Source organism: Anoplopoma fimbria, chromosome 6, assembly GCF_027596085.1.
Source record: "Anoplopoma fimbria isolate UVic2021 breed Golden Eagle Sablefish chromosome 6, Afim_UVic_2022, whole genome shotgun sequence".
Lineage (NCBI taxonomy): Eukaryota > Metazoa > Chordata > Actinopteri > Perciformes > Anoplopomatidae > Anoplopoma > Anoplopoma fimbria.
The window spans coordinates 6,637,255-6,659,706 of NC_072454.1; the positions used below are offsets into that span (position 1 = coordinate 6,637,255).

At 41.0% G+C, this 22,452-nt stretch overlaps 1 protein-coding gene across 1 annotated transcript; it reads left to right on the forward strand.

The window, feature by feature from the left end:
- The first annotated feature begins 372 nt into the window (after window positions 1-372).
- On the forward strand, window positions 373-21,515 carry LOC129092218 (TBC1 domain family member 12-like). The gene is made up of 13 exons (XM_054600071.1): window positions 373-1,737; window positions 9,937-10,069; window positions 13,363-13,496; window positions 14,136-14,218; window positions 14,557-14,674; window positions 14,776-14,882; window positions 15,645-15,728; window positions 16,347-16,441; window positions 16,534-16,605; window positions 17,680-17,808; window positions 17,932-18,041; window positions 18,917-19,175; window positions 19,298-21,515. Exons 1-13 carry the CDS (start codon window positions 617-619, stop codon window positions 19,367-19,369), a joined length of 2,517 nt encoding a protein of 838 aa, XP_054456046.1. The 5' UTR covers window positions 373-616; the 3' UTR covers window positions 19,370-21,515.
- The last annotated feature ends 937 nt before the right edge of the window (window positions 21,516-22,452 follow it).

The following is a 22,452-nucleotide window of genomic DNA, read 5'->3' on the forward strand; positions in this document are numbered from 1 at the left end:
GTGTATTTATTGTCTGTGTAGTTGTATAGTATGTGTATTTATTGTCTGTGTCTGTGTAGTTGAGCTGCTGCAACACTTGAATTTCCCCCATGGGGATCAATAAAGGAATATAATAATATAATAATAATAATAATAATAATAATAATAATAATAATAATAATAATAATAATAATAAAGGATTATTTTACAGTCTGAATGCTTTACTAACAGGGGTCAACGGGATATATAAGGTGTAGTAACACGCAGTGACCGGTAGGCGTCACTGTAAACCCTTCAGCGAATCAGAGAGCGGGATGGGAGGAGTTAGGGGCGGGGCCATGACGTCATTGTTAGGGTTTTTTCTTTTTTTTTTTTTTCCAAGATGGCGCTGGACTGTGTGGCCGGAATGCCGCTGCTGCAACCAGCTAAAAACGACGAGGGGGTTTAATTAAGCTCCCGTCCGCCGGCGACGTTCATTTCTCCGGACGGCTGGTGCTTTGAACAACCATAAAGGCACGAATATGTGGAGTGTCGGGGGATGCTGAGGGTTAAAATGGATGCTCCTTTACCCAAGAACAACAAAACCTGCAGAGGAGGAGGAGGAGGGACTGAAGCTCGCACGACGGACTGAGTGGCCATGGAAACGAAGGAGAACGGAGGTTCGATCGACGTCGACTGGAGCGAAGGCGAAGAACGCGGCGGCGAAGGCGAAGTAGGCGGCGGCGAAGGCGAAGCGTGTTACGTCGCACTGAAGGAGCGCGGCATAGGGGGTCAGGAAGCCGGGAAGGGTCAAATGCATAACGAGAGGAACGTAAACAGAGACGCTAGGGAGATGATGCTGCAGAATGGAGTTCGCGGCGAACACAGCGGCATGAATGGGTTCGCCGGGTCGTTCGCCCGGGAGGAGGCGAAGATGTTCGGCGAAGGGGGAGAAGTTGGGGTTTCCTGTCCAGCTGTGCACGGGGGGCGGGTGTCTGCAGAGATGCGGCAGCCTCCTGCAGGAGAGAGCGAAGGGGAAACCCCCGATTCTGACGACGCAACCCTGGGCGAACAGCTGAGCGAACAGCCGAGCGAACAGCCGAGCGAACTGGGGATGCACCAGCAGAACTGTGCATGCACACAGGATGCAAACATGCAGAACGGGGGTGCATGCAGTGATGTGAAGGTTGCAAACGGTGGTTTACACATTGGGACCAACGCCAGAGCGACATATGACTGGTCTGACTCGGACTGGTCCCCTGAAATCAATCCCAGCATGCACTTCGACCTGGGGGAGAGGCAGGAGAACGGGACCGGGTCAGGGTTTCGTCCAAGGAGCCAAAGCGACCACGGCGGGAGATTGGTGTCTCAGTGCCCGGGGGAGGATGCAACAGATCCCCCTCACTTCCTCCACCCATCCAAGGACTCCCCCACCCAGGGATCAAGTGCCAAACCCCCCTCATCCTGCCCTTCTGAACCCCACATCAAGGAGGATCTCGGTGACCCCACATTACCCGTGAGGCCGCAGACTTTGAGGACTAACTCCAACATGGTGTTGTCCCTCAGCTGCGACGCCACCCCGTTGTCCCCTGACGAGGACGAGGACGAGGGGGGCTTTTATTTTGGAGATGAAGGGTACGAGGAGGACTTCAGGGGCGTTTTGGAGGCCGGTCGCAGGCAGAGCGCCCCGGATAACCTGCAGGATCTGACCCAGCAGACGGACGGCTCGGACCCCAAGCTGATGCCAAAGAGGTTCGGCATAGCTGATTTCTTCACCAGGTAAAAGGAAGAGCTCCACCCGTCTCCGAGTCACACGTGGACACACAGCTCTGTGGTGTGATTCACAAAAAAGCCCTGAAGCTATCACTGCCAGGAAAACCAAACAACCATCACTGTAACCCAAACATACTCTCAGTTCCTCATTTCTTTTTCCATACAAGGGCCTTTCATCATCTACTTTGAATGTTAAGATTTGATCTCATGGAAATATATAATCCTATTTGTATACAACACTATTTGTGTAAGACTTTTTAGGAAAGAAAACAACAGAAACGCCACTGAAAAGCAGATTTTTTTGTGCATCCATCCCCTTTTTAATGTAGATTTCAGTTTAAAAAATATACCTGTAACACGACCTGCACTCCACACGCTAGAGCTGCAAGTCACCCATACTTTTATCATCATTTAAACAGTAAAACTACCAAATTAAAGACCAGCACTTGAGTGGTGAGATCCAGTTTAGCTTCATCGAATCAGACTGATCAGAAAATACAAAAAAAACAACTTTATTTATAATGAGAGAGAGAAACAAATACACATTTCAGCATAGCCTCAAATACAGAGGTACAATACACAGATACAATCGGATATGACATGTTTTTTTTGGCAGGTGGAGAACTGGTGTGGAGAAATTGTTGTGTGACTCTTCGTCCTCACAATCACTGCCTCCATGAGTCATTCCTCATATTCTGCATCGAGCTTAAACTGGTAGAATTGGGAGCACAGTTTTTAGTTTTGGTTTAAGTTTTCAACAGTGTTGGTTGACTTTGTTAAACCCCCTTCTGGCTTTGTGTTTTCATCTCCCACCTCAACTCGTAACCTCATCCATTTGGTCAGCGTGTAATCAAACACACAGATCCCAAGTTGCGATGAGGATCCGGTGTTAGTTCAAGAACTAGACAGCTCCGGGGAACATGACAAATTGATTTTATTTGAAGATATTTGTGGTTTATATCTTTGCTCCTGTCAGTGTTGAGGTCTGCCCAAAGACAAACGGGTCAGGATGACGGGGAATAGATGCTAATATATGAATTTATTCCACATATTCCAGTGCGTCACAAATTATGTTTCAGAGAAGCTCAGGTTGTTCATCGATGGATATTTTGACACAGTGGATCCACAGTGTAGTCATAAATGTCTTGCTTTGTCCGACCAACAGTCCCAAACCCAAACATTCAGTTTAAAATATTGGACTAAGTAAATAAATCCTCACATTAGAGGAGCAGGCACAAGAAACTCTTCGATATATTTGCACAATAAATTACTCGTTGATAATTAACTAATTTATCATTACAGCAGTAGCAACATTTAAACCTCGTGACCTGCATGACTGTAGTACACATCTGCTTTCCTCACTTAACTTTCTCCTTTTGTGTTGCGTAGTAAAGAAAATGGAGAAAGAGACTGTGATATTAAGCTGTTTTAGAGAGAGAGAGAGAGAGAGAGAATCTTGATCCAGTTTAGATAGAGACTTTTAGATATAAAAACACAGGCGGACACATTTTTGCACAAGAACATTTGTACAATAACAATGTTTGTATGTTGTTTGATAAAAAACCTTCATGACAGCGTAGATGCATGAAGTTCATCAGAGTACACCAGAAATAGTTTACATGTGTTTTGGTCAGCTATTACATTTCCTTAACATAGTTTAACTGATGAATCACAGCATTAGGAACTGCTTAGTAGGTTTTTTTTGTTTTGTCGACTAAGATTTATTTTGTAATTACTCTCCAATCAGAGCCCGTTTACATCAGCACTGTAACACATTACAGCTATCCACGTCAAAAAAAGGGAAAAGAAACTCGAACAGAAATATAACATGACATTTAGCAACTAAACAGATTTCTCTTGCAGAAATGTTCTTTCTGTCATTCCTCATCCCTAACTCTGCAAATGGAAACTAGTTCCTCATATTCAAAATTGGGAATAATCAGATACCTAAATGCATTGAAAACATTTATCCTTTTGTCCACATGAACCTGTGAAACTTTGCTTCTACAGCAATATTTCTTTGTGCCCAAAGAGGGTCCAGATATATGGCGGGGTAATTCCATATTTAATATCAGTTTTCCGTTCTAATAGAGGGATTAAAGAGGATGTTAGCCAGGCGACCTGACCATTTGACATGTATCAGCTTCTTTTCATAGACATTTGCGAGCTGCAGTCTTTGGTCTATAGCTGTGTAATAGCTTGCATGCTAATCGTGCCCCAGTTCAGCGTATGTGCAGTAAGTGATACAGCAGGGCTCAATGAGCATTGACTCTGTGCAGCCTCTCTCCTCAGGGCTTAGCCCACATTCACTGCTCCCTCCGCTCTCTCCGCTTTCTATTTCTGAGGCCGATTCATCACACCATTTAACCTCCACACCGCGGCCATGATGCAGCAGAGATGTTGTGTCTGTTCGCCCGTCAAGCATGACAAATATGGCATTTTCTCACTTCTAGAAAAGTGTATAATTTTTTATCACGATCACATGATCCTTTTCAACAACCACACTCGCACTCGATGGTTGGACAAGAATATTGTAAATGCACCTTAGAAAAAGTTGGATCTTGGGTATTTTTCTCATGACATTTACAGTATATGATGCTACATTGTGAAGACGGAGGTGTTTACAGTTAAAAAGTATTGCTAATTTAAACATAACCGCCTTATACCCTCCCCCAAAAACAATTATTATCATAAAACAAACAAGGAAGTAAATATAATGAAGAAAAGACTGTTTTCTCTGGTGTAGTAGCCACAATTCCTCCTAATACTATTCATAATACCTCGACCTCCAATACATGATTGTTAAACCATGTCCCGTTAAAACTGTTAGGACTGTTAGGACGGTTATGTCAGACTTGTGGCTCATAGCGGATCAGAAACATGGTTTAGTCTGCCACGCCTAAACCACATTTCTGATCCGCTATGAACCGCACGTCTGACACACCTTCATCTTGTGCTCAGACCGACACCAGGAAGCACATGAAGCCTTTTCAGGAATCAGACGATGGTCGAGCAGGTTTGGTCGAGGAAATTCAAAAGCTGCAGCCTGGAGGCAGACATGTCGGCTGACAGCTGAAGGGCTGTTTGTTGTTTAAACCTTAGAAAACTACAGGAGGGAAAGGTTGGACTGCTTTTAGAGCCACGTCTCTGCTGCCGTACATCCAGACCAAACACAAGAACACTGTCTAAGAAACACGGCAACAAGAAGCCCAGAAATACAGAATATCTACATGCTAGACAAAAGAGTTAGTAGAGGTTTAAAAAGAGATGTTTAAAAAGACGTTTGTGGGCAGTTCACTCTTGACCTACTGTCAATTAAATGTGAATGTGGGATATCCAGCATTAGATCATTACACTGTTTTCTAGTGCTGGTTTTAAAGATAGTCCAGATCAAGTTCATTTGATCCTGATTCTGCCCCCGAGTCCCTTGATACAGAGTCGATTCAGTGCTCATTTTAATGATATATTGTTTTGTTTCCAACAATACTAAACTGTTTTCAGACCTCTGAATTGTCACTCACATCTTGGATTTCTTCAATTATTCAAATAGATCTGGTGTTGTGCACATTGATGACCGTTGTTGACTGTAGAGATTAACAATGCCAGAAAAATATTGATTTAAAAATGACATAAAGTAGAATAAATACCCCCCACTGCCCCCCAAACACTGGTACTATCTTGCAGCTCTACTTCAGTAAATGTCTTTATCCAAATGTTGTAAAACCATTACGATATTTGATCACTAACATTATAAGTAACAAGAGGAACTGCACCCTGACAACATTCGTGTAAAGTACACACAAGGAAGTGAAAGAGGCCCAAGTGTAGGTTTATTTAGAGCCAGAGGGAAATTCTTTCTATTTGATTACTGATGCAGTAAAATCTTGTGTGGCTGGCAGGTGAAGGAAAAGTTTTTTTTTTTTTGTTAAATCTCTGCTGTGTTGAGGCCTGGTTTTTGGGGTTTGGACGCGGGCCTCAGCAGCTGGCTTAAATGTCATGGCGTCTCGGAGGAAATCCAGACAGACAGGGAGGAACGCCAGGAAGAAAACTACCCTGCTGGAAAACCTCCACGCTGGCTGTTTGCTTCACACTGCTGAGGGCAGGTCAGGGAGGGTCAGTGGTAGAGGAGAAACTGACTAACACAATCAGGAATGCTCCTTTTATTTAAACTACAACTATCAGCCTGAAGCAGTTTTAAAAAAGAAAACGTTCCAACTTTTCAACACCAGCTTGTTCTAGTAACAATTTGTGACTTTTCTTGTTTGAGATAATGACTCAAGGTTTCAAGGTTCAATTATCCATTGTTGAGTCATGGAAACATTTTAATAATTACAATGCATCCTCTCATTTGTAATCAGCCAAGGTTGAATCACACTGAAATGTTCTTGTGTTTCAGAAAACTTCATTATTTCAGGGTTTTTAAGTCTGCATATGAATGCAGAATCTGTAGGAAACTAGGGCAAGATGTTTGTATTGGAAGCGTTCTGGTTTCAGTTTGTAGTCTTGAGTAGTATTGACCAATCATATTTGAGCATGCTTTAGTTACTGGCAGATAAACAGATTGGAGAACGTAAGAGGCAGAACCCTTCGGCTATCGTCTGACGACTTTTAGGCTTTTTGTTAGCCACTGTTAAATGAGTTTAAACTGGCTACTTGTGGAACAATCTGATTAGCTGCATCTGTGCAGATATTCAAAATGCATACCGGTAATGCATACTGGTATCAAGTGTCAATGAAATAGTTTTTTTAAACCATGTGGTACGTTTATTTAAAAGTTACCAATTTGAAATACCTTTATTTTTGCATTACATAACAATGTTTTGTCATGAAAGCAGGATTTTGGCTTCGCTGCAATGTAAAGATTTGAAGCGGCTGTCATATCATGGCCAACAAGTAAACTATTAACAGAACAGTTCCCCCAAAAATACAACTAAAGTTGTTTTTACAATATTAAGAACGTGCAATTTAGATCCACTTGGTGGTGTTTGGCTTGTGGTTGAAGGGCCAAGAAATACACACACTTATGAAACCCATCGGGAATGTCTCTTTCCAAATTTTATCAACCCATCCTGTTCTTCCTCCCCCTAATTCCCTTTGTTCATTTCCATTATTTCACAAACACTTCATGCTTGGGAATTAAATTAGCTCTAATCAACCTCCGTGGTTAATTATTTACAATCACACATCCTGTGTCCTCCACTTAGGGAGTAAGGTTAGATCTTATCACACACACACACATGCTCACATGCTGTCCGTCACAGTGCATTTATGGCTGCTTTCTTGCGCTGCTAAACAAAACAGCGCCCTTTAAATGTGCAGCTTTGTTGTGCTGTTAAGGTGTCTGACACCAACGTGAGAACAAGGCAGCTTCTGATCTGAGGAACGGCTTGTTGTATCCGACACAAAGGGAGACGTTGTGTTTTAAGTTTAACATGCGGGAGGATGAATAGTGACAACCTGACCTGTTGTGTCCACACTGCTAGCAGCTCATTTGCTTTTTTTCCCAGAAAGGCTGATACATCTATTTAATGTGTTTGAGCATTTCAGCTTTATCCTAATTCATCTGGAGTGATTTGTAGAAAGAAGATGCCTTAGCAGGTTCAGTGTTTGATCCTCTGTGTTTCTCAGGTTTTCCTTATGCTCTCTGATTTGTCATTTACTGCAAGTTGGTTAAACCCAGAGCAAATAGGCCCAAAGTTTTCTATTTCTGATGTGTCGTTTCACTTGTTGCATGACAACTACATCAAGAACAAGAAAGGAGACTTCTGTCTGCTTCTACTTCATTACATCTCAGAGGGAAATATTGTGCTTTTTACTTCACTATATTTATCTGACAGCTTTAGTAGCTTAACAAATAAAGATTTTTTTACATTCAAATCATATAGATAACTTGCACAGAAATAGAAAGAACAGCTAAGGACAAGGACAACAACAGATGATAAGAAATACAAGTTGTATATACAAGTCAGATCTTCTGTAAGTTGTAAACAAATAGTGCAAAGAAATAAATACTGAATAGATAGACATGGAATAGTATGAGCTAAGAGGGAGAAAGTGTTTTTTCTGAAAAGGCTCTCTTTCTTTTAAACAATTTAAATGTAAGTATCTATGTAATCATAAGTGATTAATTATGGTTCACAAAACCCAACAATTGCACACATAATTTATTTTATTTCAAACAAAGTCATGAGTGGACACAGAAAATAAAATGACAAGCTTGTAAGATCAGAGATGCAAATAACAACAGATAATACGTTGTAACAGAAAAAGGAAATAAACATAGATAAACAGTTAATTAATGAATTATGGTTAAATATGTATATATTTTCCATAACACTTATTGTGCAATCAGGGTGTCCAAGTGTTGGTCATTACAGGGAGAGATTGTTTTCTGACACTCAAACACAAACACTTCAGAGTGAAGAAAGTTGAGCCAGCAGAGAGGGGAGGAATAATATTTACTTGGCTGTCTGCTTGGGCCACTGTGTGTGTGTGTGTGTGTGTGTGTGTGTGTGTGTGTGTGTGTGTGTGTGTGTGTGTGTGTGTGTGTGTGTGTGTGTGTGTGTGTGTGTGTGTGTGTGTGTTGTGTGTGTGTGTGTGTGTGTGTGTGTGTGTGTAATAGTGCGTGTGTGTTCACTTCCTTTTCATAACTCCTCCAGTTCCTCTCCCTCCTTCCCTCTTTATCTTCCCTCCAGCTGACCAGCAAACTCTTCCACTGAAATAAAGGTGAAACTGTTGATCTTGCAGCTTTCTTTGCTCCAGCTTTACTTCAGAAACCGCTGCGGCTGCACGACTGTGGTTAGAATGATGATGAGGGATGAATCTCCTTCATTACGTCCTCACTCTTTAGATCTGCGTTTTTTTTGTCTCATTTGTTTATGAGGAACTGAATTATTTTTCTGCAGCTTTTGAGTCTAACATCAAGAACTGAACACTTAAGAAGCCACTTGGATTATGCTCTTTAAATTACAATAATCTCAATATTTACAAGTGATACAGGTCTTCAATTTTGTAATTATTGCCTAAGAAGTTTACTTTAAAGAATATATGTTATTTGGAATGAATTATAGGAAAATAAACAATATCTGATATTTTTCATATACCCTACCAACTCCTGTTGATTTATAATTTAGTCTGTAGTTGGGTAGACTTTATAAATAGGTATTGATTGAAGAGGAGTTATAGAGATGTTCATTTATTGGAAACCATGTTCTTGTCCTCGGAAACAAAGGACTCATTAGAAGTGTGCCGATTAAACACTGTGTCAATTGATCAAATGTAGAAAGAAATTACATGAGGCATTCAAGGAACCAACCTAAATAAATATGCAAATATCAGTTCCTTTCTAGTAGACTATGTGACCCATAAAATAATGTGGCTTTCAATAAACAGTTTTCAATGCATCAACATAAACATTAAGTTAATTTAGAAGAAGAATATGTGAGTTCTATATGATTTGGTTCATTTATTATGTAACGTTTGGTGTATAACTTGTGTTGTTTCAGTCAAATTGTTCAATTCAGTATAGAAAAACAGATAATCTTACATTAATGATATATGTCCGTCAGTCTCTCTGTGAGTTTATTGCAACACATTGTCATTGAAATGTTGAAAAATGCTGGTAAAGTGCAGTTTTAAGTTTCAGTCCGTCCTCCTTCAGCGTGTGGGAAAGAAATCTGATTGAAAGTTTTTCCGCTTGTTGCGATTGAAGAGACACGTTTGGGAATTTTTCCTTTCTTGTTTCGATTTGTGGCTTCCTGTGTGGAGACGGTTTCCTGCGGTGATCGTATCATCTACACCAGAATTACATTTGGACAAACGGAGAATGTGTAACAACTTACCCTGCTGCACACACACACACACACACACACACACACACACACACACACACACACACACACACACACACACACACACACACACACACACACACACTTTGTGATTCAAGGCTGCTTAGACAGTCAGGTTTGATACAGTGAGGCTTTGTGAAAATGAAAAGAAAACGGCATAAATGTTTTGGACCACAGGTTCTAGGAAAGATACATTAGAGGTGTGAGTCAGGATAAGCTGAAATACTGTGGAGATTTGTAAATCCACTTCATTACCTCCAGTATTTGGAGAATTCTCTATAAGAATATATGTTTTGTTGAAGTTCCCTTTTGAGCAGATCAGCTGTAATAATGATTCTCTCTGTCTCTCTTTCAGGAGCCTGTTTTCTAGGAAATCCAAAGAGCCAAAGGCATTGTCCCATAATGCAACAGGGTGGCGACTGTTCGGCAAGACACCAGTCAGAGAAGATCCGCCTACAGACCCCGACCCCACGTTGTCCACAGAGCAGGTTGGCTCTCTAAACACACTCCCATCATCACCATCCTCTTGTCCAGGATGGAAACATGTATTTTTTTCTGGTTTATGTTCAAGTTTCTTTCTGCTCAAGTCTTTGTTGAATCCTCACAACATTTCTAGTTCTTTGATATTAAGACAAAGGTGCAAGACTGCGGACATAAGAAATGAAGGATGAAGTTAATTACTGCTCACAGGATGTAAGAAGCATCCGGTTTAAATGAAATCAGTGTCATATTATGGGATTGGTTTTGGTTGAGTTCAGCAACTGTTCCCAACTGCAATAGCAAACCATTCTGAATTTGCTACAGCTCTGATTGTCGTCCTCTCGTTAGCAACGGTGTCTGAGACTAATAGGTATCGTAGTATTTAGCTATATAGCAGCCACAACAAACTGAACAGAGAATATGGTGTCTCAGAAACAAAGTTGAAAACATACAAACTGGTGGTCATATATTAAACTGTAGTATTGTAAGGTAACTTACTTTTCTATTTTTGAGGACCATTGAAAACATCAGTAAAATAAATGTTCTAAGTGGTAATATACTGCGGGGAACAGAAGCTTCCGAACCAATGACTCCTGTTTCTTTTAGAACCAAATCATGGAGGAGGTTGCTTTTATCTTCTAATAATGGATAACAGATCAGATAACAATCAGCTCTCATAGTAACCATGTTACTGCAGTGCACATCCCTTGTGTTGGCTTGATTTCTCTCCACCTGGTCTCCTGTATACACTCAAATATAATGAGCGATTAAGTGCAGAATATAAACCATTTTGACATAGTTTAAGACATCCATCAACTAAAGTATCAAACGTTGGCTGGTTGTAGCTTCTCTGATGTGAAGAATATGAAGCTTTACTCTGGTGTTATAACTGTTGAGGCCGTTGGTCAGGCAAAAGACATTTGAAGACGTCCGCTTGGGCTTTTAAAACTGTGTGTGTGTGTGTGTGTGTGTGTGTGTGTGTGTGTGTGTGTGTGTGTGTGTGTGTGTGTGTGTGTGTGTGTGTGTGTGTGTGTGTGTGTGTGTGTGTGTGTGTGTGTGTGTGTGTGTGTGTGTGTGTGTGTGTGGCGTTTACGTTTGAGTACGGTTTTAATACAAAGTTGAAGGTAAAGTCCAGATGCTGCCTTGTACAAAGACGTTCACGACTTTAAATCCAGCGCGTCATCAACCCTGTGTGAGATGTTTGATTGGTTGGCCTGATGATGATGATGATGATGATGATGATGATGTGTGCCTGTTTGGCTCCAGAGGTTAATGCAGTTAGCCTGCGTCTGTTTACCTACACGATGGCTGGAAAGCGGCTGTAAAATGGATTTACTGTGTGTGTATGTGGTCGCTAGGCAACCTCCACACACTGCCTGCAGCTGAAGATGCAGATCATTACCACCCCCATCCCCACCTCTATACACACACACACACACACACACACACACACACACACACACACACACACACACACACACACACACACACACACACACACACACACACACACACACACACAATTCAACCCTCTATCCCCCACCTGCTGCGTGGTATAAGGCCATGCCAGCATGACACACACACTCATACATACACAGCTGTTCCTCTCTTTTCGTCTAGAGCAGGTGTTATCCTGAACACACACACACACATGCGCTTTGTTTCTCTACAGTTGATTTTAATTAGATGAGGTTTGACTTTCATATCAGACAAACACTAAAAACTGCTAAGTGTGTGACACAGCTGCTCCCAGACAATCCTTCAGCTGGAGGCTTAAGGCTCAGGCCCGTCTTGCTGAAGTGCCCTTAATGAAGAAGGCAAATCCCCACTATGCTTATTCCAGCTCCAGGGATGATCTCTGACCTGACTGTGTAGTGTGAAGGCAGAGGAGACGGACCGAGAGCTGGCGCTGCAGCAAACCGTCTGACAGACGCTGGCTACGATAAAAGGAACTGGCCAGATGTGGTTTGGCTTCAGTCGGTTGACACGTCAGACACAAAACTGTGGAGGAGGAGAAGGAGGAGGAGGAGGAGGAGGAGGAGGCCTTACTTCAATCAAACTGTTTCCTTTGAATTCAGTTTGTGCAGCAACGCAGTAATTACTAGCTGGGATTACTGCCAAAATGCTAATTCTAACTGTGATTCTTATCATGTAGAAATCCTCTTTATTAGCCTCCACGATTTATCATAAAAATGATTTCTGCAGTTTGCACGCTTTTTGCATCTTGCTAACATCTGTGTAATACACTCTTAACTAAAAGTATGTGGACACCCCTGTCAACAGAGAGCCATCACAGACCCACAACAATACAACAGGACGCTACATGACCTCATCCTCCGTTATTAGAAACCGAGAGGACTTGTGGAGCGCTTTAGTTTGCATCTGTTTTTCATAGTTTTTTCCTATGAAGGGAAATCATAATGCAACAGAATTCAATGATATTTTGACTACAGTGTGTTTCCCACTATGTGGCAATAGTTTGTCTAATTCCTGTTCCAACGTGGCAACACGACAATGTCCTCATGCACAAAGCCAGCTCAACAAAGAAGTGGTTTTCCTAGATTTGGTTGTGGAAGACCTTGACTGGTCTGACCTCATCCCCATCCAACGCCTGAACTGGAGCACCATTGTGAGCCAGACTTGGAATCCGATGCAGGTTCAATATCTGGACTGAAACCAGAGGAGTGGAGGCTGTTAGAGCAGCTCGTCGACGCTCACAGCTTTTAGAACGAGATGTTCAACGGTTCAAATGTTGCAGATTGAATTGTAAAAACTCTGTAAATGATACACAGCAGCTTAAACGTCTTACTTAAAGCACTACATCAGTCACATGATTTTATACGTATGACTCTCATTTCATAGTGAAACTGATGACAAAGCAGCACCAGTTGGATTTTCCATCTTCAGACTCGGAGAGTGAACTCTTTCCCCCTCTGCTGGTGATGCTCAGATATCAGTGTATGAAAGGCTTGTTGTGTTGTTGACCCGCAGCTGTCCTGCTCCTCTGAATGAACTGTTTATTGTGCATTGCTTCGACCGTTAGACCTCAGATGTACAAGTTCACACCCACACATGGACACAAACATTGACATTCATGGAGCAACCTACGGGTCGCATACATGCACACAAGCACTCGTAAACAAAGTTCACACCACATGCATGTTTAGATGCTTTAGATGCTTTGCCTTGTCTCAAATCCCAATATTCATAAATTAATATATTGCCCATCACTAAACTGAACATAATCTAGCTTAGAGAGGAGTTCATATCTCTCTGACAGCCGCTGTCTTTGTGTGTTTAGTGTCCAGAGGAGGAGCAGGAGGGAGACCCGGATTTGTCCTCTGGTCCTCAGCTCCCCTCGGCTGCAGGGAGAAGGAAGAACCTGGAGTTTGAGCCTCTCTCCACCACAGCTCTCATCCTGGAGGACCGTCCAGCGTGAGTACCAGTCAGAGACACGTGTGGAGCTAAAATTTCATCTGTCACTGGTGTAGTCTGAGAGGATGTGACTTATGGTGGTTTTACATTGATCTTTTGAATTTAATTGATTCTCACTAACTGCCACAGGAACCTGACCTGATGAAATATCTTTAATTAGGATGCAAACAATAAAAACAAATATGTTTTTTGCTATTATTATAATCATTAGTCATCATTTTTATGGTCAGTATTTGGCTTATTGCAGATGATTTTCCACAGGATGTTTCATATACTTTTACACCATGAACCTGACAAGATTGTATCATGTAAGAAAGATCATACACACTCAATGTAGCTATTATTATTTTTTATTAATTTACCCTTTATGTATGCAGGCTTTATTTTCACTAAGGATGTTCATAAATAGGCGTTTCCTAATGTAAAGGGATTCCAGTATGTTTTTTGTGCCATTTTAAGAGCTGTGCCACTTTGATCATTATCAGGATAATATCATGCATCATAATTATTTTGTCCAGTTTTATAGTGACATGACTCTTTCATATAGTTCATGCCTAGTGTTAAATTACTTTTTAAAGGTCAAAGTGGCTGATCGCTCGTCCGTCCGTCCGTCCGTCTGACTGGTTCTCTGTTTTTCAGGAACCTTCCTGCCAAATCACTGGAGGAAACTCAGAGACACAAAATGGAGTACGATGAGATGGTCGCAGGAGCCAAGAGGAGAGGTACACACACACACACACACACACACACACACACACACACACACACACACACACACACACACACACACACACACACACACACACACACACACACACACACACAGTTTACAACTAATTGCAACCAGTGTCTGAAAAAGCATCTTTTCCTAATTTGCCAAAAGAGAGCAAAGAGCCTCACTTTATTTGATGCAGAGCTGTTGTTCTGCTCTGATTTGATTGGCTCAGACAGTTAAAGAGTAGCCAGCAGGGACAGAGTGAGTCAACAGGAAGACCAAAGCCTAAATTTAAGTAAAACCTGGTCCTGTCTCACTCAATCTCTGTCTCTGTCTCCCCCTCAGAGATGAAGGAAGCCCAGAGGAAGAAGCGACAGATGAAGGAGAGGCACAGACAGGAGGACAGCATCTCCAACGCCATGGTCGTCTGGAACAACGAGATCCTGCCGCACTGGGACAACGTGTACGTTTCCACTGCTCTGTGTGTGTGTTGTGTACGCAGCGTGTGTGTGTTTTCGCTGGGCAGCGTGTTTACTTTGCTCATTGTGTGTGTTTTTTGTGCAGGAAGGGAACGAGGCGGGTCAGAGATCTCTGGTGGCAGGGACTTCCTCCCAGTGTCAGAGGACGTGTGTGGAGCCTCGCCATCGGCAACGAGCTCAACATCACACCAGGTACAAACTGATACGTGCACACATTAAAATACATTTTTCTTGTATTTGTCACATACAGACCAAAAAAACAATGCACTGATCATTGTGTGTGAATCAAAGCCTGATATATGTTCTTCCTCTGAGCCGTAGAGCTCCATTGTTGTCCAGAAAAAACTATTAAAAACTCATCTATGAGCCACACCTTCATTACCATGAACACACACACACACACACACACACACACACACACACACACACACACACACACACACACACACACAACTTTAAAAAAAACAACTTTAATATATATTATATATATATATATGTACATCCTTGTGCCTTTCCTCGCTTCCTCTCCTTGTGTCTTAGTCCCTTTAGTCTTTGATGGTGTGAGGAAGAGACACAAAAAGTGAGGAGTCAAGGCAACAGGCATTTTAGAAAATGAGACATCGATGCTTTGGAGCCGCCATTTCAAAATATGACGTGTTGCACAGCTGCATCATCTGTCTATTGAGGAGCCCTTGTTCTTTTTATGGGATTTGTTGACAGAAGAAAAATATAGAACCAGACTTATCCTTTAAATATAAGAATTGAAATATGTATTTATTTGTGATTATGATAATGCAGGTGCTTTAAGGAATAACATGGGTAAAGTCTCTCAATGTTTGACTGTCTCAGAGCAGTTTGACAGCCTGGCACAATTTGTGGAATTTCTGATCTTTTCCGTGCCACATGTCAAAGTGAAACCCTGATTCATGGTTTTGTGTTTGTCTCTTTGTGTAGAGCTGTATGAGATCTTCCTGTCCAGAGCCAAAGAGAAGTGGAGGAGTTACAGCGAAACCAGTTCAGTCAACGACAGCGAGAGTGGTACGTCAGTTCACAAGTCTGAACTCTGGAAACTCAAACAAGCCAAACAAGTCACTGCTACTCCCCCGATGCTTTCCCTGAACGAGGGCGTTGCGTCATTATGTTACGTTACTTCCGGTTTAGAGCAGAAGTGCAATTACTTTCCATAACGCTCCAAAAGCTGTGAATAAGTTTTAGTAATTTTTCAGACAAGAAAGTTACCATTAAGATTCCCAACAATGTATTGATGAACTAATATCTTCCAAATTTCAACTCTCCGTGCAGACCTTCAGCTACCCTTCTGGCAGTGAGAGTGATTGCAAAAAAAACCACTATCGACATTTGTTTTTGTCTCAAGAGTCCGACCGGCATTTGCAATGATGTGCTTTAATACTTTTGTAATTCCATCTCGCCGAGAGAGATTATCAAGTTATTAAAAATGTCTTCAAATGGGATTTCAGGCCAATTTCATATGTCGTCGTCCTCCCAGTCACTGCCCGGCTGATCAGTGTGGCAATTAAAAAAAAGATTTGATCGTCGTAGTGTAGCTGCTGAATGTTCCCAAATGAAATAAAACTTAAAGAACCACCTAAACAGAAACAAGACGTTGAAACTCTCCGCTGTGTGTTTTCCTGTTAGATGGAGGGGCGTCGCTGGCAGACAGAGAGTCCAGTCTGGACCTCATCAAACTAGACATTTCCAGAACCTTCCCCTCTCTCTTCATCTTCCAGAAGGTATTTAATCTGTAACCGCTGCTGTGTTTCAGCTGTATGCAAGCTCTTGTATTTTTACGTTTAAATCTTAACACTCTCTTGTCTCTCTGCAGGGTGGCCCCTACCATGACCTCCTGCACAGCGTTCTGGGGGCCTACACCTGTTACAGACCTGACATTGGCTACGTGAGTTTGATTATTTGTCCGCCCTCAAAAGAATAATAGTTGATATTTAATTGTTTACAGACAGAATGGAATTGAATTAGATGTTATCCTGCAGGGTTTGAAAGGTGTCTTTAGGTTTGCCTTTTGAAATTGTACACATTTGGTGTCTAATATTTAGGGGGTGGGTGTTTTTTTGATACCAAACCTGTGCTTTTGTAGTGATCCCACAATGATAGTATTTTCAAAACCTTATGTACAAGTTTTTACGGCTGCTAAAAAGCGTTAACTTATACTTTAGATATCTTTTCTAAACATTTAACACAGCAACACACCTACATCACACAATTAGCCAAATAGTTTATGTTCTTCGTCTTTACAGTAGAAAAAAATAGTGAGAGACATTTTGAGACGGTTGCTAAAAGCTTTACAGTATTAGCAACATGAAAATGAAAACTTTTCTGTATTGTTCTGTATCCACGTTGAACAGAATCGATCCAAAAAGTCCATCCTGTAATGTAAAGAACTTGTTGCAGAAGCAGAGGGTTTATACTATGTTAAAGGTCTTGAACATTATGTTGAAGGTTTTAACATTAGGTTTTCATCTCTGGTATGCTGTGTGCAAGCAGTTGTGAATAAGAAAAGAAAGATCTGTTTATATGGTATTGGATAAGATTGTACGTAAAGAAAATGTAAGGATTTATAAACGTGTTAACATACTGTATATTCCTGCCTGAACTGTGTTAATGTTATGATCCACAACAGACTGAAGCTGTGCTCATTGTGTTAAGATGCTTGACTACAGATTGGACAAAAGGATGTTAGCGATTATAGTAAAAACTGTAATAGGCAGATAATTATTGAAATCAGAAACTTTGTCATCATATATTGTGCAAACAAGATCATAACAGAAACAGAATAAAATAGACGAAGGGGCATAACAGAATTGTGTCAGTATTTCAAAACTGAATGTCATCTTTTAAATTAGAAATAGACATAACTTTTGGTACAAAATTACGCATTATTCCACCACACTTATAGCCCATATTTCATGCTGATCTGGAGTCTGTTGTTGTTGTTGTTGTTGTGATGTTTCAGGTCCAGGGAATGTCATTTATCGCTGCTGTGCTGATCCTCAACCTGGAGGAGGCCGAAGCCTTCATCACCTTCGCCAACCTGCTCAATAAACCCTGTCAGATGGCCTTCTTCAGAGTTGACCACGAACTGGTACACACACACACACACACACACACACACACACACACACACACACACACACACACACACCTGTTATCTATGTTTACGTAAGGCCTAATCCTTCATCATCTCTTTGCTCTCTGTCTGTGTCAGATGTTAAAGTATTTTGCAGCCTTTGAGGTTTTCTTTGAGGAGAATCTGCCTCGTCTCTTCAACCACTTCCAAACCAACAGCCTGACCCCTGACCTCTATCTGATCGACTGGTGAGTCTTATAACAGAGGAAGTAGTAGCAGAGGAACGACGTGTGAAGTAAAGATAACGTTGTCAGTAACGGATACAAACAGGCACAGTAGTGAACAACACCCTAACACACCGATAAATTCAATGTTTTTGTGTTTTTAGCTGAGCTGGATCAGAGAATATTCGGTTAAAGTTCATTGGTGATGTGGTTTTGAACTCATTGTTCTCCTTTAATTTAACTGGAAGTGGTCTAATGTAGCCACAGTGCTTTTTCTGTGGAGTGAGTACTGCACCGGACTCCGTTTTGATAAATAGTCTTTTAAATGCTACATTGCTTGTCAGCAACCAGTCTTATGATAATCTAGGAGGGAGTTTGGCCTGGTGTGCTCTCATTAATTTTGGCATGCAGTTAACACACCAATTTATAAGTGTTGAATTTGGTGTGGTGGTAATTGAGACTGTTTCCCCATGGTGCCGCACCAAAGCAGTCACCATGGGGAAACAGTGTTATATTACTACTGTGTAAAAATAAAAGTCCTCCATTCAAAATCCAAAAGTAAACTCAAACTTTCCTTTGATTTGTATGCATTTACTCCAAAATATTTTATTCTGAAATGGGCCATTCTGCATAATGAGTGCTTATCCTTTTGAGGCAAACGGATTCAGTCATCGCAGCATAAAAGATTCGCATGAAGCAGTAAAGCAAAAATCCAGACAGGAGCTAGTAAACACCTGAGCAAACAAATGAGCAGAAACTCACCTTACTATAACGTAATTGTCTAATTCCCACATTTTCCTGATTTGTTTCAGAAAAAATAAAATAAAAAACGTACTTAATCTAATGTCAGCTATTTGATTTTGTGAAGTAAAAGTATGACTTTGTGTGTCTCTGTCCAGGATCTTCACTCTGTACAGTAAGTCCCTCCCTCTGGACGTGGCGTGTCGGGTGTGGGACGTCTTCTGTCGGGACGGGGAGGAGAGCTTGTTTCGGACGGGGCTCGGTATCCTGCGTCTGTTCGAGGACGTCCTGCTCCAGATGGACTTCATCCACATCGCCCAGTTCCTAACCCGCCTGCCGGAGGACATGCCGGCACACACGCTCTTCACCGCCATGGCCAACACACACATGATCAGCAGGAACCGCCGCTGGGCTCAGGTCAGCATCACGCTCAGAGAACAGGGCTTTGAAAAAGAAAAGCAAAGGTGGTGGATGTATATCTTACTTTCAAATACGTTTTAAATGAACAGCAGTTATTGACTTTCTCTGTTTTCTCACAGGTGTTTTCTGCGATGATGAAGGATGTAAATAAAGAGATGGACAAAAACAGCAGCCCGGCTTTGAGAAGCTAACACTAGCCACCCTTGACGCTAATGCCATTTTTCTTCAAACTAATCGTCAAACGCAAGCTGTGAAGGTTGAAGCTCATGCCAGCCAGCCGTGAACTACAGATGAAAATGCTAGCTCGACCATGTCAGCACTGCTAACATCAAAGGTTAGCTGTGAAGCTTGAAGCTACGTAGCCTGAAGCCAAACTTTCCCTCCAGAGGCGTCGCTACGAAGCTTGAAGTGAACACGAGCCAGCCGTGAAGGTGAAGGTGGAGGCTGAGGTCAGAATTTTGGACCAGAGTTGGAGGAAGAACTGAAATCTGTGCTGGAACCAGAACGGGGATCCAAAGTGGTTGGTTAATTCTAAACTTCAACACCCATTGTCAGTATTTTTCCAGACAGATTTTTGGAGGAGCGACTGTTGTTGTAGCAGCAGTGTCACTGATCTACCAGCCCACAGAAGCTGAAGAATTAAAACTAACTTTCAGATAATATTCTGTGTTATTTCCCCTGTCAGCTGGAAAGGAATATTCACCTGCTTGTGGATATCCTGCCTCCATGTTGGGACACAAAACACCACTAATAACGAGCATTACGACCGTGTAATTCTCCCAAAAGGCTCAAATTCTCATTTTCGGTGCTAACGATTTTCTAAAGGCTTCAAAAAGGACTTCTGTGTTTTAATAATTATTGTAGCTCCTCGTAGGTTTTGAGTCCACACTACTATTTATTTGCATTTTTAACTTGAACTCTGGATCTTAAAAATGATGGGAATCTGCAGTAGCATGGCTGATGCTGAAATATACTAGTTGTAGCTGATAAATTAGCCTCCCACTTTAGTATCCTTGCTTTTTAATGGTCATCTGTAGGCAAAACATAACTGAATATGGGAAGTTTGGGCGGGAGGAAAACACAGGACTAAACATAATGGGGAAATGGAATAATTTTGAACACTATTGTCTTCCGTTAATTATTAAGAAAATAAATAATACATATCTTATCAGTGATCTTAATCAAGTACAAGCAGACTAAATATTTTGATGTTTTTACAGGAAATTAATTATTTAATGGTCCATTGGGCTCAAAAAGTATTTTCTTGTGTTAAATATTTGAATATGTCATCATTTATATCAAAAATCAAACAGTATATGGGGGAAATTTAGTGATGTGGACATAGAAATTCAACCAAACAAGATTTTGAGATGTTAAGACAAAAAAAGTAATAAATTCATTGAAATGTGGATTCATATCAATTTGAGCTAAAAAGACAGACGTCCGCTTTGGATAATGTTGTTTGGGTCAAAATGATCCATATGAACCTTAAATGTAGGAGCGCAGGGCCATCACGGTTTAACGTCAGTGTTTCAAGGACCCAGATTTATCAGAGCACTTTATATATGCAGCGCTGAAGCTACATCATTGAAACAAAACTACACAGAACGAGCTCAAACTAAATAAAGGGGGCATTAAGTGCCTCATTGTTTCCTCTCTCCGGGGTTAGAGGGAACAGAACTACACGACTACGACATGTAGGCGAAACATGCAGATACCAGAGCAACAATACGGTCTTGGCTTTTAGCTTTTACTAGTTTCAGCTTGAGAATGAAGCTTTTTAGTCTTTGCAGCAAAACTCTTCTCGCTTGTTCCATCGTCTGAAAATGCTAGAACAGATTGAAAGTTAATATTTATTAACATCTGCACATGATACAGCATTTCAATGCAAGGAAATGAGAAGTTTTGTTTTTTTATATAATATCTTGGGAGATTCTTAATTTTAACATTATAATATCTTCCTCTCAAACTTCAGATTTTGCCTCAACATAAAACTTTCCTCCATCGTAAAGAGTCTGCTGATGACTTTACCGCCCCGCTGTTTAATGACCTAACTGCAAATTGTGGACCCATCACGTTAAAATGATTAGCAAATGAATCAATAAGTTGATCTACAGCTACTTTTATGATGAATTAATAGTGACATTCTCTGAATCCAGCTTCTTAAATGTGACGTTTTTCTGCTTTCCTTTATATGATTTATATTGTAAAATTGAATTTTGGACCATTGGTCAGACAAAACAAGACATCTCCAGAAAATGTGATATTAGACTTTTAAAAATATTCCTTACATTTTATAGATGAAGCAATAACAGCTGCAACTAACAAGTGTTATTTTACCAATTATTCTTATTTACTTTAAAAAAATGTTGGAAAAAATTTGCACAATTTAATAGAATATAAAGTAATATCTTCAAATTAAATATTTGTTCAACCAACAACCTAAAACCCAACAACATTCAATTTTAAGTCATAGAAGTCTGAAAAGTTCACATTTGAGAGGTTGGAACCAGAAAAGTTTGGGCATTTTTGGTTGAAAAGGAATTAATTCATTATTTTAATTGAAAAAATAATTTGCAGATTGATGATAAAAATAGTCATTAGTTACAACCCTGTCGCATTAAAAGCAAGTATTTAAGTGCTCTACAATAATGAATACAGCTACAAAGATTAAGTTATTTCTCTGTTCTAGATTGAGCAGCCCTGAGTGAATCCATTTATTTAATCTGGATTATAATCTTAAAGAGACAGTACGTCGCCCCGTCAGGTCTTTTGGCCTGTTGAAGTGCTTTACATCACCTCCGTGTCCGCTTTGTCACTTTGTTTTTAGCACACTATAAATGTAACCTTTTCCTCTATTTCATCCCTACCTCTCGATAACAAATCCACACACACACACACACACACACACACACACACACACACACACACACACACACACACACACACACACACACACACACACACACACACACACACACACACACACACACACACACACACACACACACACACACACACACACACACACACACACACACACACACACACACACAACTGATGAATACTTTCCACTTACCTACCAGCAAATGTGCAGGCCTTAAAAATGTGGACCAAGCAGCCACTTTGTTCCGCGTCGACTGCAGCTTTTATAGGTTGTTAAAGCAGAAAACTCACTGGAGACGACGATCAGTCCTGGAGGAGGGGAGAGGAAGAGGAGGAGGAGGAAGATGGAGGGAGACATGAGAGGAGACCAGAGGTTAGGTTAGGCATA